Raw genomic sequence first — 14,461 nt, forward strand, 5'->3', positions numbered from 1 at the left:
TTTGTAAAATTTTGTTTTGCACTAGTTGCATATCCCCATAGTTGGGTAATTTGTAAAAGTGATGTTCATAAATAAATCACTTATATGCAACAATGTTTTCTTTAAGCATTATAATGCTATTTTGGCTTGTTGATAGCTAATTTGAATGGAAAATTTGGGAGTCAATTTTATTCCATTTTGTAAAATGCATTTCTATTTGTAGCTTGAGAAAGCATTTTAAAACTATTGTATGAGTAGTTGTAGCACATTTAGTATGTTCCAAGTGTGTTTAGTACTCAAGTTATACAAGTATTCACTATGTGAGTCTTGTTTTGGTTCATTTGGTAGATTCTTTTAGGATCTTATCCTCGATAAGGATTTTGCAGATGAGCACCTTGGAATTCTTGTTGGAAAGGATGTTGCTGTGGATGGCCATAGTGACGTGGACAAGCCGAGAAGAATCTATTTTTGACCAGAAGCTCAACATGATTTTGACAAACAAAATGTTGAATGCATGGACAGACTTACCACAAGCATGGGTGAAATTTCCAAGCGTTGTTCATTGTTGAGAGAATGGAATCTGGTAGTCTGCAAAGAGCATGCTCTTCAAAGTAGACATAAAATGAGAGGAGGCCAACACATCTTACAAGTCGACTCCATCTTGTATAGCAAGAATATGTGCATCAACTGGCAGCGTAGTAATTTGGCCATCGTGCATGAAATGTTGAAAGAAGCGAGGAACTCTTTCTCTTGTTGCAACGAGAGTCACATTTCGATGAACAAATCTTACATAGACCTTAGAAGACATGAGTGTCATCTTTTCAGAAGATATCATGAGAGTTTGGCAATGACCATTAATGGTTGAAGGGGAGTGTTTCACTTGGCATGTCCAAATATCATCGATAAAGTTGATGATTCGGAGGCAGCACTCGTCAATCTAGCAGTTGAAGGCACTTTGAACATGTTTAAGATAACAAAGGTGAAATGTGTAGTGGTAACATCTTTCCAAACCCAAGTCAAGTAGTTTTGTTGAATTATGAGAGTCTGCAACAGGAACCTTAATTAAAGTTTTTAATGCTTTATGGTACTTAGAGCACTAACCTAATTATTTGCACATGATAATATGATGGAAAGAAACAATAAAACATAAAGTGTTTTAAATGGTCATCAAGGGGATTTGTAGCGACTCTTAGGTGATGAGAGAGTGAGAGGCATTGTGCCTAAGTTTTTGTAATGTGTTTTGTAATCATCATTATGTAATCGATTTGAAAGAAGCAATTTACTTAAACCATCTTGGCAATTCCATGTAAACTTGTCCAAAGACTATTTTATAAACTCTTGGCAAGTAAATTGCTTCATTGTAAACTCGATAATGTCAATTGCAGATGCAAGTAATGGCTTCATTGTTCAAACTCTGAAGAACAGAGGTGAAGGAGACAAAGAAGATGTTTAAAAGACATTGCATGCAGTTGATTGATGATTTGAAACTTTTGAAGTCCAAAAGTTTTTCAATGGGGAAGAGTGATCAGGGGCTCAAAATTTGCCAAAAAATCAAAGTGTCAGAATCTTGATAATCTTAGCTTCAGATCAAAGATCTCATCATTCTGAATCCAATGGTGTGAACGACACTCAAATCCAAGCTCACACGCAAAAGTTAGAGCAAGTCAAAGTTCAGGTTTGACTTGGACACGTGACAAGATTGAATGACATGGCAAAGGTCCCAACGAATGGGGAAGTGCCAAGTGGTAGGTTTCCATTGGGTCCTGCATATCGCATATTGGAGGAGTTGAGGTAATCATCCCTCGGAGTAGTCAGAGTTGTGATGCGATATATCGCAATCCCATATCGACGAAGGGTCACCGTTACATAATCGACCCCTGATAGAGCTTAGGTGTGATGCGTTATATCGCATATTGCAATCGCAACCGGGGTAGGTGTTTACAAAGCGGCCCTGTCTATAAGTGTCGATTGCGATTTGCGATAGGGCGCTGGATGCGATACTGTTATATGTTGTAGTTTATAACTCGTCGGGTCCGCCGGATCGTCAGATCGCATGCCAAAATGCGTTAAGTCCCACATATACAAGACCCCAGGTTATCCGCTGATTGCGATGAGTGATAAGTCCCGGATGTGATGTGACTATAGGTTCCATTTAATTGTCCATTGGGTCTGCTGATATCGTAATCGCACAAATTGCTGCGTTTGTTCACAGACCTTAAGACCATGGGTTTTCTGCCGATTGCGATTTGCGACAGAGCCTTAACTGCGAGATAGGCAGGGAAGATGGAGGGACCACAAATTTTGGCGGAACTACTAGATTTAACTCTAGATAATGAATTTAACTGATAGTAAGCCATATTTGGAGGACAAAATTGTGGAAAGACTGACATAAGTCATAACTAAGGCAATTTTCGACCAAAGGGGATACAAAAAGAGGCTAGATGGCCATTTTTGGACATTCTGAACTCATTGGAATAGATTTCAGGATCAACGGAGCACTTCTCGATAGGATTTTTGCAAAGTGAAGCCTATGGGTGCCATGGTCAACCAGAGTGTTGATTCAATTTATGGAGGGGTTTGAAGATGGAGATGACCTTGCAAGGGTCTTCCAGCCTCCATTTTCTTTCTGTAGTAGCCATTACAACAATGCTGTAGCTTTATTTCTTTTTTTCTCTATATGTGTTTGGACAAAGAGACTTGTTTAAGTACTTCAAGTGGATTGTGGTATTGTTTATGCTCTTGGAAGTTGGAGTATAGGGTCTTGGTGTAAGATCCATGTGTTTGCTGAAGGTGTACACGTTTGGCTGTAGGTTAACATGTGTATGGAGTGAGAACTTTTGCAGAAGTTGTCTCTTTGAAGGAGAAACTAGCCATTCCATTTCAGCAGTTTATGTTCTCTTCTTTTCTAGATATTGGGCATAATAAGAAGGGGTTATGCTTTTAGAGCTAATCCAAGGAGATGTAGCCCAGGAGGGGTGAACTCCTTTAACAATGGCTGGTGTATTACTGTTTGATGCATGTTTCCATTCAGTGTTTTGGTTTCATGTTTTATGTTTTCTTCGTGAAACTAACTTAAATAAATACACATAAAATTCATGTTTTTACTTGCTATTTTGGAGTACAAACCTCAAACACTTTTTTATATTCTGAATGGGAAATTAGCACACCATTATTAATCTGCTCCATTTCAGATCATTGCACTTCTAGCTTTCTAGTCTAAGTAGACTAATCTAAGAACCAAGAGCAAAGAGGAAAACAATTTCACTTCCTCAATTGCTTTATATACTTAATTATATGTTCTGTAGTAGATATTTTGTTTAGATTTGAAAACACTTAAAAATCATGATAAAATATTTATCCTACAACTATATATAACATAAACTCAATTTAAATTTTCAAATTTACTTAGTTTTCCTTCTCCTCAAATCAAGATAAAATATTTCTCATACAACTATATATAACATAAACTCAACTAAATTTTCAAATTTACTTACTTTTCCTTCCTTCTTCTCATTTATTTGTTTTTTTCTCTTTTTTTGATAAACCACAACTCCACAACCAAACCAAGATAAAATATTTCTAGTGCCACCATATATAACAAAACTCAATTTATGTTTTTAAATTTACTTAGTTTTGTTTCTTGATTATTTTTATAAATAATTATTCCACAACTACTAAGATTAGGTTTTAGTCTAAATCTTCTATATTTTGACTCTTTTCAAGAATAAATTCTAATCAATTTTGACCAAAAATCTAACATAGATTTTTTAAAATCACAAATTTATTCTATAATCTAAGTGCTCCCAAGATTTTCAGGATGTTGAATCATTTATTCACTCAAAAACACAATTTAAATAAAAAAACATAATTTTATTAATTTTTTTATGAATTAATTTTCGGGATAAAAACTTAAACAAATAAGACCACATTGTAAGACTATTCATCCTAACTTAACTATCTATAAATAAATAAATTCTAAGACTAGTCATCCTAACTTAGCTATCTATAAATAAATAGGCCTTCCCTTAGGCGAGGATATGGTTATACTCTTTCCATCTAAATTGAATGTGGGTTGTGGAATTCTAGTGACTTCCATCCATATATAAAAGGGACTGAACGACTCAAATTTCTCTTATTTGCGAAATCATTGTCTAGATAATTGAATGACCCTTAAGACCGCTGCCATCATTGGTCTAATTTAATGCTCTGTTTATATAATTTTTGGGAAAAATGCCCAAAGGACACCAAAGTTGTGCGGGGTCAAGTAAAAATGCACTTACCATAGGACTATAACGACCATTTTTAACGATATAAACGTGGGAACTATTAAATTTGGGAGAGGGCTATTTCCAACACTATAGCATATTTATGACGCTCTGACATGCGCCGGAGATAGCCCCTTATAACACGCGCCCGGATGACTATAGAAAAAAAAGAAAAAACTGCGCGTTATAAAGGGCTATCTCGGGCGCATGTCAGGCGTCGTAAATATGCTAGTGTTGGAAATAGCTCTTGCCTTAAATTTGTCTCGGCTCTTAAGGGCTACTGTCTACTGAACACAATGACCAGAGTGCTGGTGTTTGACGTAAAGGAAGACCAATATTAGAGAAAACCCAATGCTGCTTTCTATTTAATTGGCACCATTTATTGACTACACGTTAAAGCTCCATGATTTTTTCACTTGGGCGGTGTGACATCTGATCAATAGAAGCTCCCGAATGGCGGACGCAAGGGCAGCTGTTGATGATAATGCAGGTGATGCACAGAACCTGATGCAAGCTCAAGTACCGTCTCGGAGAGATCTATCGTGCACCACCTGCTTCGATGCCCTATGGTTTTGTTACTGTAAGGAACCAATTCTTCTCCATCTGTGTCTTAGCATTTTCTATATTGAAATCTGTTAAACCATTAAGGTGGAGACTACGAAGCATCATAATCCATTATTAGGAAGTCATATATACATATTCTATCATCAGTGAATAACATTCAATATCACCTGCTGACTATTCTGTAACATGAAGGATTCAAGCGGCGGTGTGTTTGATCATTCTTTTCTGTTTCAAACGGTAATAATGGCATTTGGGTATTGTTCGTTGTTTGGTTTTGTGTTGTGCACTAGTTGTTTGCCAAAATCCCTAAATTGGCTTTAGACGAAATATTATCCCATGCTATGTTGGTTTCCGTCGCTGACTGTGCGCTTTTAACTAGCGCGAATCCATCCAAACCCATCTAAAGCCAGGTTTGATATGAACCTCGAGGTTGTACATCTTAAATTCCAATATCTGTTCTGTTGGCTATTTCTGTGAACTCAAGTATGCATCTTCGAGCTTCACAACCTCGATTCATATCGGACCAAGGTTTAGATGGATTTGTGCCAGCGTCTATAATCCATGTACTTACTCAATGCATCAATTAGATTCAATTTGCCATTGCATATATGGCATACATGTAGAAAGAGTTTATGGATCATCACACCCCACCTGGGTTGTAGAATGCACCTAACTTTTCTCCTCTTCGAATATTGCAAATCTGAAATTAGGGTTAATATTCTTGAACCTTCTTTTGCTCAAGCTCATTGTGTTGCTATGATGAGTTATGGGCTGCAAACATACAACGTGTCTCATATAATAACAAAAAGGTTTATGGTAGCAAATGAAAAGGCAGAGCAGCGACAACTTGTTAGCAATGCTGGATCGAATTGTTAACGTAATAGAAAATTTCAGGATAGTTGATGTAAGATCTTTTACATCCTTATTATTGCTCAAGTTTTGTAAAATATAAGATCAGGGGTTGATTCGTAGCCAGTATAGTTTAGCCTAGTTTAGATTTCTTAGTAATTTAGAGTTAGAGCCCAAGTAATATTAGGTTCACACAGAGACAGTTTTATCCATTGATACTGGACATATTGTAAAGGAGTTCTAGAGTAACTTTAGGGCGTTTGATTTACAAGTTGAAACCATACAAATGCAGTTGTTCAGATTACAACAGAAAAGGTATTTGATCAAACTAGAAGACAGTAATAGTCTGATTTAAAGTTAATAGTAATGCCATGAAAACAACAGCATTACCATTCACTGCAATTCTCTGAAAAAAGTGTCAAAGTTGTTAAAACTTAAAATATGTTAACTGTGCTGGAATCAATGGGTTTTTTTTTCTTCATACAAGTAAAATAGATTACAAGTAATGATTACAGTTGAATGCTAAGGCCATTTTCAGAAAAAATGCTGAGGGTAAGATGCAACCAATCAAAGTCGTATTGCTTGAGGTATAAGGCAGTTTGAGTTTTATTTGAAATCCATTGATATATTATGGGGTGCGTATGTGTGTATGATAGAATTTACAACCCATTAGAACTGGACATTCTTGTTTTTTTTTTCCACTGGAAAAATCCGTAATTTTCATTAAAAGGAGAAAATTACATATTGTAAATGCGGTAGCATATGCTAAATCTTTTCATACCAAGATCCACCACGCAGGGTGATCTGTCATTGTGTACCAAATATAATGATGATAGCCTATTTATACTGTCTGGCTTGTTCGCCTGTACAAGACCACGCAAGGTCAAAATTTCTCTATATATATGTATTCGTAGATAGTCAAAAAATTCCAGATTTTGTGCATTTATTTCTCTGATATTCGGGACTGTTGTCCCTATTGGATTCTCTGGTCTATATATGGCCTGTGGAAGAAACGGTACTCCTCAGACCCTTGCTGTTCCAATATTATCCATTCTCCTCTGGGAAGTGCCAAAGCCTCCTTGGATAATTGATCAGCGCAGTTGTTATGTTCCCTGTATATGTGAAGGCAAGAGATATGATTAAATGCTGCCTTGAAAGTTTGTATTTCATACATTATATTGCTGAGAGTATGTATGTGACAATTTGTAATAAGGTTGAACCAATTTACAACAGTCTTCGAATCCCCATATATATTAAGATTTTGACACTGCTGTTCCAGGGAAAAGTGTAATAAATTGCAAAGAGCCATTATTTCCGCAAAGTTGTTTGAGCCCACACCAAGCCCCATCTGTACTTTGAATCTATGATCTTCGTTTATATGAAGCACGAATCCTCCCCCACAGCCATTTTGGTTTGCTGCCCCGTCGAAGAAGGCCCAGGGGGTAGTTAAATCAATAGTAGGAGGAGGCAGGATACTCCTCACCCTGGTGGGAGTGGGATCAGGAAGTTCCGTGAAGGAGGAGATAATGCTGGCTTCAGTACGCGGCCAGCACACCGTCAGGTTCTCAAATATATATCGGTTTCGAACCTTCCATAAATGCCAAGCAACAATTAAGGGGAGGTTCAATAATTTTGAGCCTGGATGCCTTTGTTTCCAATCGACCCAAGAGCTTTGAATATCAACCCCGTTCCAAGTTCCAGTGAAGCCGATAGAAGTTGAGATGTTTTGCCAAAGAGCTTGTGAAACCGGGCAATGTAGGAAGAGGTGCGCAGTTGTTTCTTCTGCCGCCTTGCACAGGATACACCAAGAAGGCCCGTATATCGCTCGATGGGAGAGATGTTCACCTGTGGGAACGATGTCTTTAAGAACGCACCAAAAGAAGAGCTTTGTGCGAGGGGGAGCTTTTAACTGCCATATATCTTTCCACCAGTTGCAGAGCGAATCAGGTTTTTTGTGCATTATGAGAGTGCTGTAACCCTGCTTTGGTGCGTAGATACCATTATCAGCCATACACCATACTAATTCGTCTGTCCCCTGTTTAATCCGAATATGAGATTCAGTTAATGCTGAGATGAAATTGTCCCATTCTAGATGCCATTGTGGAGGAAGATCAAGTTGTAGGGCCGTCTTCCAAGCCTGTGAAAATATATCTGAGCGCTGTTGATCAGCAATGTCAGCAAATACCTTGATTTCTCGGACATTTAGGAGTCTGATAAGTTCTCTGCTGAGTATGTGTCTCCCTCCACTGCCAATCCACGGGTCAAGCCCTATCCTGCCTAACATTCCATCATTTATTCTCCAGACCAAGTTGTCACGGATGAGTGGGAGAGAATGTATAAGTGCCTTCCAAATCGACGAGCATCCCTTCGATTGCCAGGATGGTAATCTGATCCAATCCAATAACCTCTGGGGCCATATATATTTATGGTATGATACATGAGCCCATAGGTTCTGACTTGTCATAAGGGTCCAACCCATTTTTGCAGAAAGTGCTTGAGCGAAGGCGGGAAGGTCCTTGAGCCCCCATCCTCCCCATTTCTTTGGTAGGGTAATCTTCTGCCAGCTGATCCAGGTGAATAACCTTTACTGGACATTCTTGGTTTGTATGGAATTGGGACTTTAATACCTTGGGACCTTACAGATGGTCCCTGTTGCCGCCTGAACCCACACCTGGGATATCGTGGAGAAAATCTTTAACTCCACTTGGTGTGGCCTTGGGGGGCATGTTTCGAGTTAAGCAGCTGTCACTCAAATCTCAACTCCTACGTTTAGGCTAATTCCTAGTGATGCAAAGGGGGGCAGACCCTGTTAAAATATACTAAGGCTTGATTAATCCAATGTTCCACCAAGACTCCGGTGCGGGGAGATGCGGGTGTGGGGAGACGCACAGGGGTGACTCCCTCAAATTTTAGGGAAATTTCGGGGGTGCGGGGAGACGTCGAGGTATATATATATAATTCAAGTTCATATTCATTGTTCACTGTTCAATAATGAAAGCATAAAAATATTAAATAGACAATTGAATCATTGTTCCATCCTCATCATTCATTTTGATACATATAACATTCATATGACATACTCAAGTCTCATTATTGAATTATTCATATATACCATGAGATTCAATAAAAAAAATAAAAATCAATAATGAAATATTCAAATACATTGATCCATATCATTCATCATTCTACAATTTACATTGATTTAAAAATTAAATTCATCATCCATCATTCTAGAATCTAAATTGAAAGCAAAACATACTAGTATATTTTCAAAGTTTGAACACTAAATTTATTTAACACAAAGTTTGAACCTAGGTTTTAAACTTTTAGTTATTTAATGTTTTTTTGTTCTATTTAGTTTTAATTTTAAATTTTTTTAATTGTTTTGTTTTTTGATTTTTTAATTTTTAATTTGGGTCTTATTAGACAAATTTAAAGGGGGACGCCCATAAGCACCCTTTTTGAAGGGGGACGCCCAGACGCACCCTTTTTGGGGAGTCTAGACTCCCACACTGAAGGGGGACTCCTAGACGCACCCTTTTTGGGGAGTCTAGACTCCCACACTAGGGAAATGCACCCCCTTGCGTCTCCCTGAGACTCCCAAAAAGGGTGTGTGGGGAAATGCACCCCCAAGAGACTCCCCGTCCCGGGTGAGAGGGGTGTGTGCACCCGACCCTGGGGGACGCATCCCTGTGGAACACTGGATTAATCTAAATTAAGCAAGTTCTAGGAGTTAATTACAAGATACAACCACCATCAACAAAGATAAGTCACGACAAATACTTCAGGGCATGTAAATGATAACCATAAGCATCACATTCATTTATAAGGCATAGATATCATGATGTTAAGCAAAAGCTTGGCAAGTAAAGATATGAAATAAAAGACCAATGCTAATAATGTGCCCAATAGATGCTCAATTGAAGTACTCGAAGTTGTAAATACTGAAAGTAAAAGTACTTGAAATAAAAGTGCCTTGAAATGTACTTCAGCTTAAATTGTAAATGCCCAAATAATCAATTGAATTGAAAGTGAAATGGCAATAAAAATGTGATCAAGCACAAAAGATACTGTAAGAATAAAAGTGATGGAGTGTGTCTTGGTTTGTTTTAATTAGAAATAAGTTGTCACTTGAGATTAAATTAGTTCAAGGTGGGTGTGCGAGACATGCAAGTGTGATTGCAAAATTTGAGCAAGTTAGAAATGAACTTCTCCTTTAGGCCTTATCCTCACCAGAGCCCCCATCTTAGAATAAGAAGTCTTAGAAGGGGAAGTGTCCCTTTTTAGACTACTTCAACCAGCAAACTTTTGGGGCTTGCTGGAGGTAAATTACTTCTCGAAAGGAAATAAAGCTAACTAATACAATTAAATCAAAAGCAAAATTGCAATTAATCCAAATTTAGAATAGAAATAGAGCCTCAAGTGAAATGCAAATTGACATTTTGAATAAAAAAGAGTGACTTGCTCAAATGAAAAGCAATTGCTATGCTAGATTGCAATGAGAACAAATTAACGAAGAGAACTTGAAACTAGATTAGATTGCATGAAATAAAAGGGAAACTAAGCTAGATGAAAAACGTGATTACCTACTCTACCTTTAGTTTGATCAATGATAAGAAAAGGGAGACCACCCAAGCACAATCACAAGACAATTCCCCAGATTGGGAAGAGGGATGCTTAGGGGAAAAATCCCTAACTCTAAAAAAAACAAGCACTTGATTGAATTAAATTACAATGCTTGGTCAGACCCCTTACAAATTAAGGGGTCAAAGTCAAGAGAGGAAATAGAAGCTCCCTTATAGACAAATGGGAGAAAAATCAATTGAAGAAGGTTACAAAAAGATCCCTTGAAGGATCAAAGGATGAGGAAAGCCCTTTAAAGGGGTTACAAGGTACAAGTTGCTGTTCTTTTTTGCAAAGAACTGGTTTAAGGTAGCCTTTCGTTGCTCCAATTCTTCAAAATGGGCATAATCAACCAGCACTTACCCTTGTGAGCGTCAAAGTCTGTCAAAATCAACAAACAGTTTGACTTAGAAAGTGTCAAAAAAAAATGAAACAATAAAAAAAATCTAGCATACGTTAACTCCCAAACTAACCAAAGAAGTCTACAATCAACCTATCAAGTTTCCTACTCTAATTTGCTAAGAAGGACAAAGTGAACTTGGTCTTTTCTTAGCGAAGAGGACTGCTGTTAGGAAAACAGTCCAAATAAAGGCCAAGATGCCTGATTTTCAATGAAGAGCACAACTGAAAATGATCAAAAGGAAAAAAGGAGAGTCTTGGAGCTTCTTAAAGCCCTCTCAATGTCCTGTTTTGCAGATCCTTGAGCTACCCTTTGGAGATGCTTGGATTGGTGAAATGAAGTGCTCAGCGTCTTGAAGGTGGTTGATCTGGCCGAGGATATGGCCAACTTCAAGCTGGGGGATACCTTGTAAAACACTATGAATCTTGTCCACAAACCATTAGTAGTATAGGTGTGACTTTACAAACAAGAAAAAGTTTGAATATGCTATTCACAAGTACATATAGCAACTAAATCTAGTTTGCAAAGCCAACAAGAGAAATAGTAAGTATTTACTACTCTATCCCTTGGATAACACTGTCCCTATTACAGGCCTACACTTACAAGATTTAGAGCATTAAAAACCATGAACAAACACAGGGTTACCTCCATAATAATCAAGCCAAGAACACCATTCCGTGACCTCCAAAGCCTCTTTATTTATGAAGAAAATATGGCAGTACAAAATTGTATACTTCACCCAAGCTCAATTCTTCTAATCATCCTCAACAATGAGCAAGTGGGTTACATTCATAGGAGAAATGGGAGACAATCCCAAGGAGAAGAGGAAAGACAGGCGAAGATCTCAATGCTTCAACGAGTTTCCAAGTGGTTGAGGACTGCTGTAGGTGGCAGCGTGCTTCCTCCATTTGTTGGCAGCGTACGTCTCGTTAACTACTGCATATTCTCTTGTGACTTGAAGTGGGCTGCCAAGTATAGCAGCAAGCAAGAGTTTCCTCAACCAAGTTGTGGCCCAAACTCCAAGTATATTTAGCCATCGCTCCATGTTGAGACAGCTGTTGAGTGGACTGCTAAAGTGGCTGCATGGGACCTGTTAGTAGAGGCAGCATATCCTCTTTTTGACTGGCTGTGTAAACATGTGGCTGGATGGGGGAGTTAACTCCCTCAAACCTGCCACATAACTCAGCAAACTCGGCTACCTTCAAGTGTGGAACTTGACCCCCCTCTTTGACTGAATTTGGCCCTCAATTCGTGAGATTTGGTCCCCTTAATTGGCTGTAGTAACCAACAATTCATCCCTCCACATGGCAATGGATTTGGCCCTCTTATGTGGCCTCCAAATCAGATCCTAACTTAGCCTTTGAATGGCCAAGTCACTTGGTTGACTGCTGGTACATTTATTTGATTTGGAACAATTTTCCTTGTATTTTTTCCATTTTTATGAGTAAAAGTTGATTTTCATGTGTAAATATTTATTTTTTGGACCCCAAAGTGGGTACTAGGATAATGTTGGTGCTTTGAGCATGAATTTTGAGTACTCACATGCCACCAACATTTCCTAGCAGCACTTTTTAAAGCCCTACATATAAAATCCATTAAAAATCGCTTCTTGTGGGAATTTTTTAATTATTTAAAAATTTCTAAAAATACCTAGCTAAATTTCGTAAGACTCTAGATATGACCTAGCATGGTAATATACATTGACCCTAGACTTAGAACTAACTCAAGGCCTAATTACTAATATGCACTCCAGCTTTGGAGGTTATGGGTGAAAAAAACTCTACTAGCTATTTATCGCTAAAAGCTGAAAATAATTAGTCAAGTGAAAAAAACACTCTAGAGTGGACTCCCTTAGTAACCGAGTCCCAAGGTTTCTAAGTCTGTTACATAATTTCATCATGCTAGTGTCATTTATTGCAATTGCCTTGCAAGGTTATGGAATTTGAGAGAAGAAGAGAGAGAGGATAGATAGTAAAAAGGGGCAAGATGCCCTACTGGACTGCTGATCGTTTGAAAAAATGATAGGTACCTTGTACATAGGCCATGGGGTCTTCATATCCTGCTAGGTACAACTTAGTAGGTAACATTTGGCTCCACCTGGGAATGTGTGCTAGATCTTCAAAAGAGCATATGAGAATAAAGACATCTCACAACAAAGCACATCAGTAGCACATGCACCATATATACAAAATCATCAATATCGAGCTGAATATATTGAACAGGAAATGCGGAAATAAAATGCTGAAATTGAAAAACAAGAGACGAAATGCAAGCAAGGTTAGAGATACTTTACAAAGGATGCCCCCTGGGCATCAGATGTGTTCTTTGGAGAATAGCTTAAGCATTTGCCCATTTGCAGTCAAATCAATTGGCTCTCCATCGAGTGTGCTGAGATGAAATGAATCCTGACCAACAATGTCTCTGATAATGTATTACCTTAACCATAGATTGTCAAACTTCCCATGCTTTCTTGGTTTTTCCCTCCTCTTATCCCAAAGCAATACCATATCACCTTTTTGAAAGGATCTCTGCCTAGAAGATTTGTCAAAAGCTTTCTTAACCTTAGTCTGATTTTTGCAGCTTTGATCAAATGCCTTTCTTCTGATTTCAGCCAATTCCACAATTGGATCAATTCTGTTTTGAACTGCATCCTTGTCTGAAGTAAAATTCTGAAGCAACTGATATACAGGGAGTTTTAAATGCACTGGTAAAGTAACATTAAGGCCATGCACAAGCTCAAAAGGACTTTTCCCCATGGAACTTTTCTTTGTAATCCCGTCCACCCATAATGCATACTTTATTTTACTATTGCGTGCTCTCTTGTTATCTCCCACTATTTTCTTAATGATAGTTATCAAGTTCTTATTGTTGGATTCTGCAAGACCATTCTCCTGGGGATAATAATTTGACGAGTGGGAGAGGATAATGCCATATTTAAAGCAAAAATATGAGAACTCTGCTGAACTAAAAACTTTGGCATTATTGGTTGTGATTTTAACAAGAACTCCAAACCTTTTTATAATCTTATCTTCTAGGAAATCCGTCACAACCTTCTTAGTGGCATACTTTGTGGCTTCCACCCACTTTGTAAAATAATCTGTTGCAGTTAGTATCCAAGTGTAAACATTACTTGAATTTTCTTTAAATTGCCCTATGAAATCAAGGCCCCAATGTTGGAAAGGAGCTTCTACCACCACTGGCTGTAAAGGTAAGGCAACCAACTTTTGTTTTGCATTAAACATCTGACAAGCTTGACACCGCCTCAAAAATTTGTGAACATCTGAAAAAAAGAGTAGGCCAATAATAACCAGCTCTACGGATCTTATGGGCTGGGGTTTTTGCTGCATAGTGGCCCCTGCAAAATCCTACATGGAACTCTACTATAAGCTTTTTGGCTTCCACTTCATCAACACATCGAAGTATGAGCCCTTCCGCATTCCTCCAACCTAATCCATCTTGGATGATGTAATACTTGGAAGCCCTTAACCTTAATGCTCTCCTTTTGTGACCCACTAAATGACTTGAGCAAGTAAGGTTACTTGAAAGCCCTTAACCTTAATGCCCTCCTTTTGTGACCCACTAAATGACTTGGGCAAGTAAGGTTCTGTAAATAAAAGATGATATTCTCATACCAGTCCAATTGTTTCAACCTCTGAATTTCAGTAGAAACTGCTGGTTCTGATGAAACATTCTGACAAAGTTACAAACCATTCCTAAGGCCTTTTCATTTCCCTTTGTAAGTATTTGAGCCAAACTTTGTCCTTTGATTTTCTTTGTGGGT

At 38.0% G+C, this 14,461-nt stretch overlaps 1 protein-coding gene across 1 annotated transcript in view; it reads left to right on the forward strand.

Annotated features, from left to right (window-relative positions):
- The first annotated feature begins 4,502 nt into the window (after window positions 1-4,502).
- The window catches only part of LOC149162873 (uncharacterized), a 145,001-nt gene continuing 135,042 nt past the window's right edge, over window positions 4,503-14,461 (forward strand). The window contains exon 1 of the mRNA XM_089435825.1: window positions 4,503-4,824. Within this exon, the coding sequence (XP_089291951.1) occupies window positions 4,698-4,824 (127 nt within the window). The 5' untranslated portion in view covers window positions 4,503-4,697. The remainder of the gene's footprint in view (window positions 4,825-14,461) is intronic.

Source organism: Pinus tabuliformis, chromosome 5_2 (assembly GCF_031772625.1).
Source record: "Pinus tabuliformis cultivar Carrire ecotype Pingquan chromosome 5_2, CPIR1, whole genome shotgun sequence".
In the NCBI taxonomy this organism is placed as follows: Eukaryota; Viridiplantae; Streptophyta; class Pinopsida; order Pinales; family Pinaceae; genus Pinus; species Pinus tabuliformis.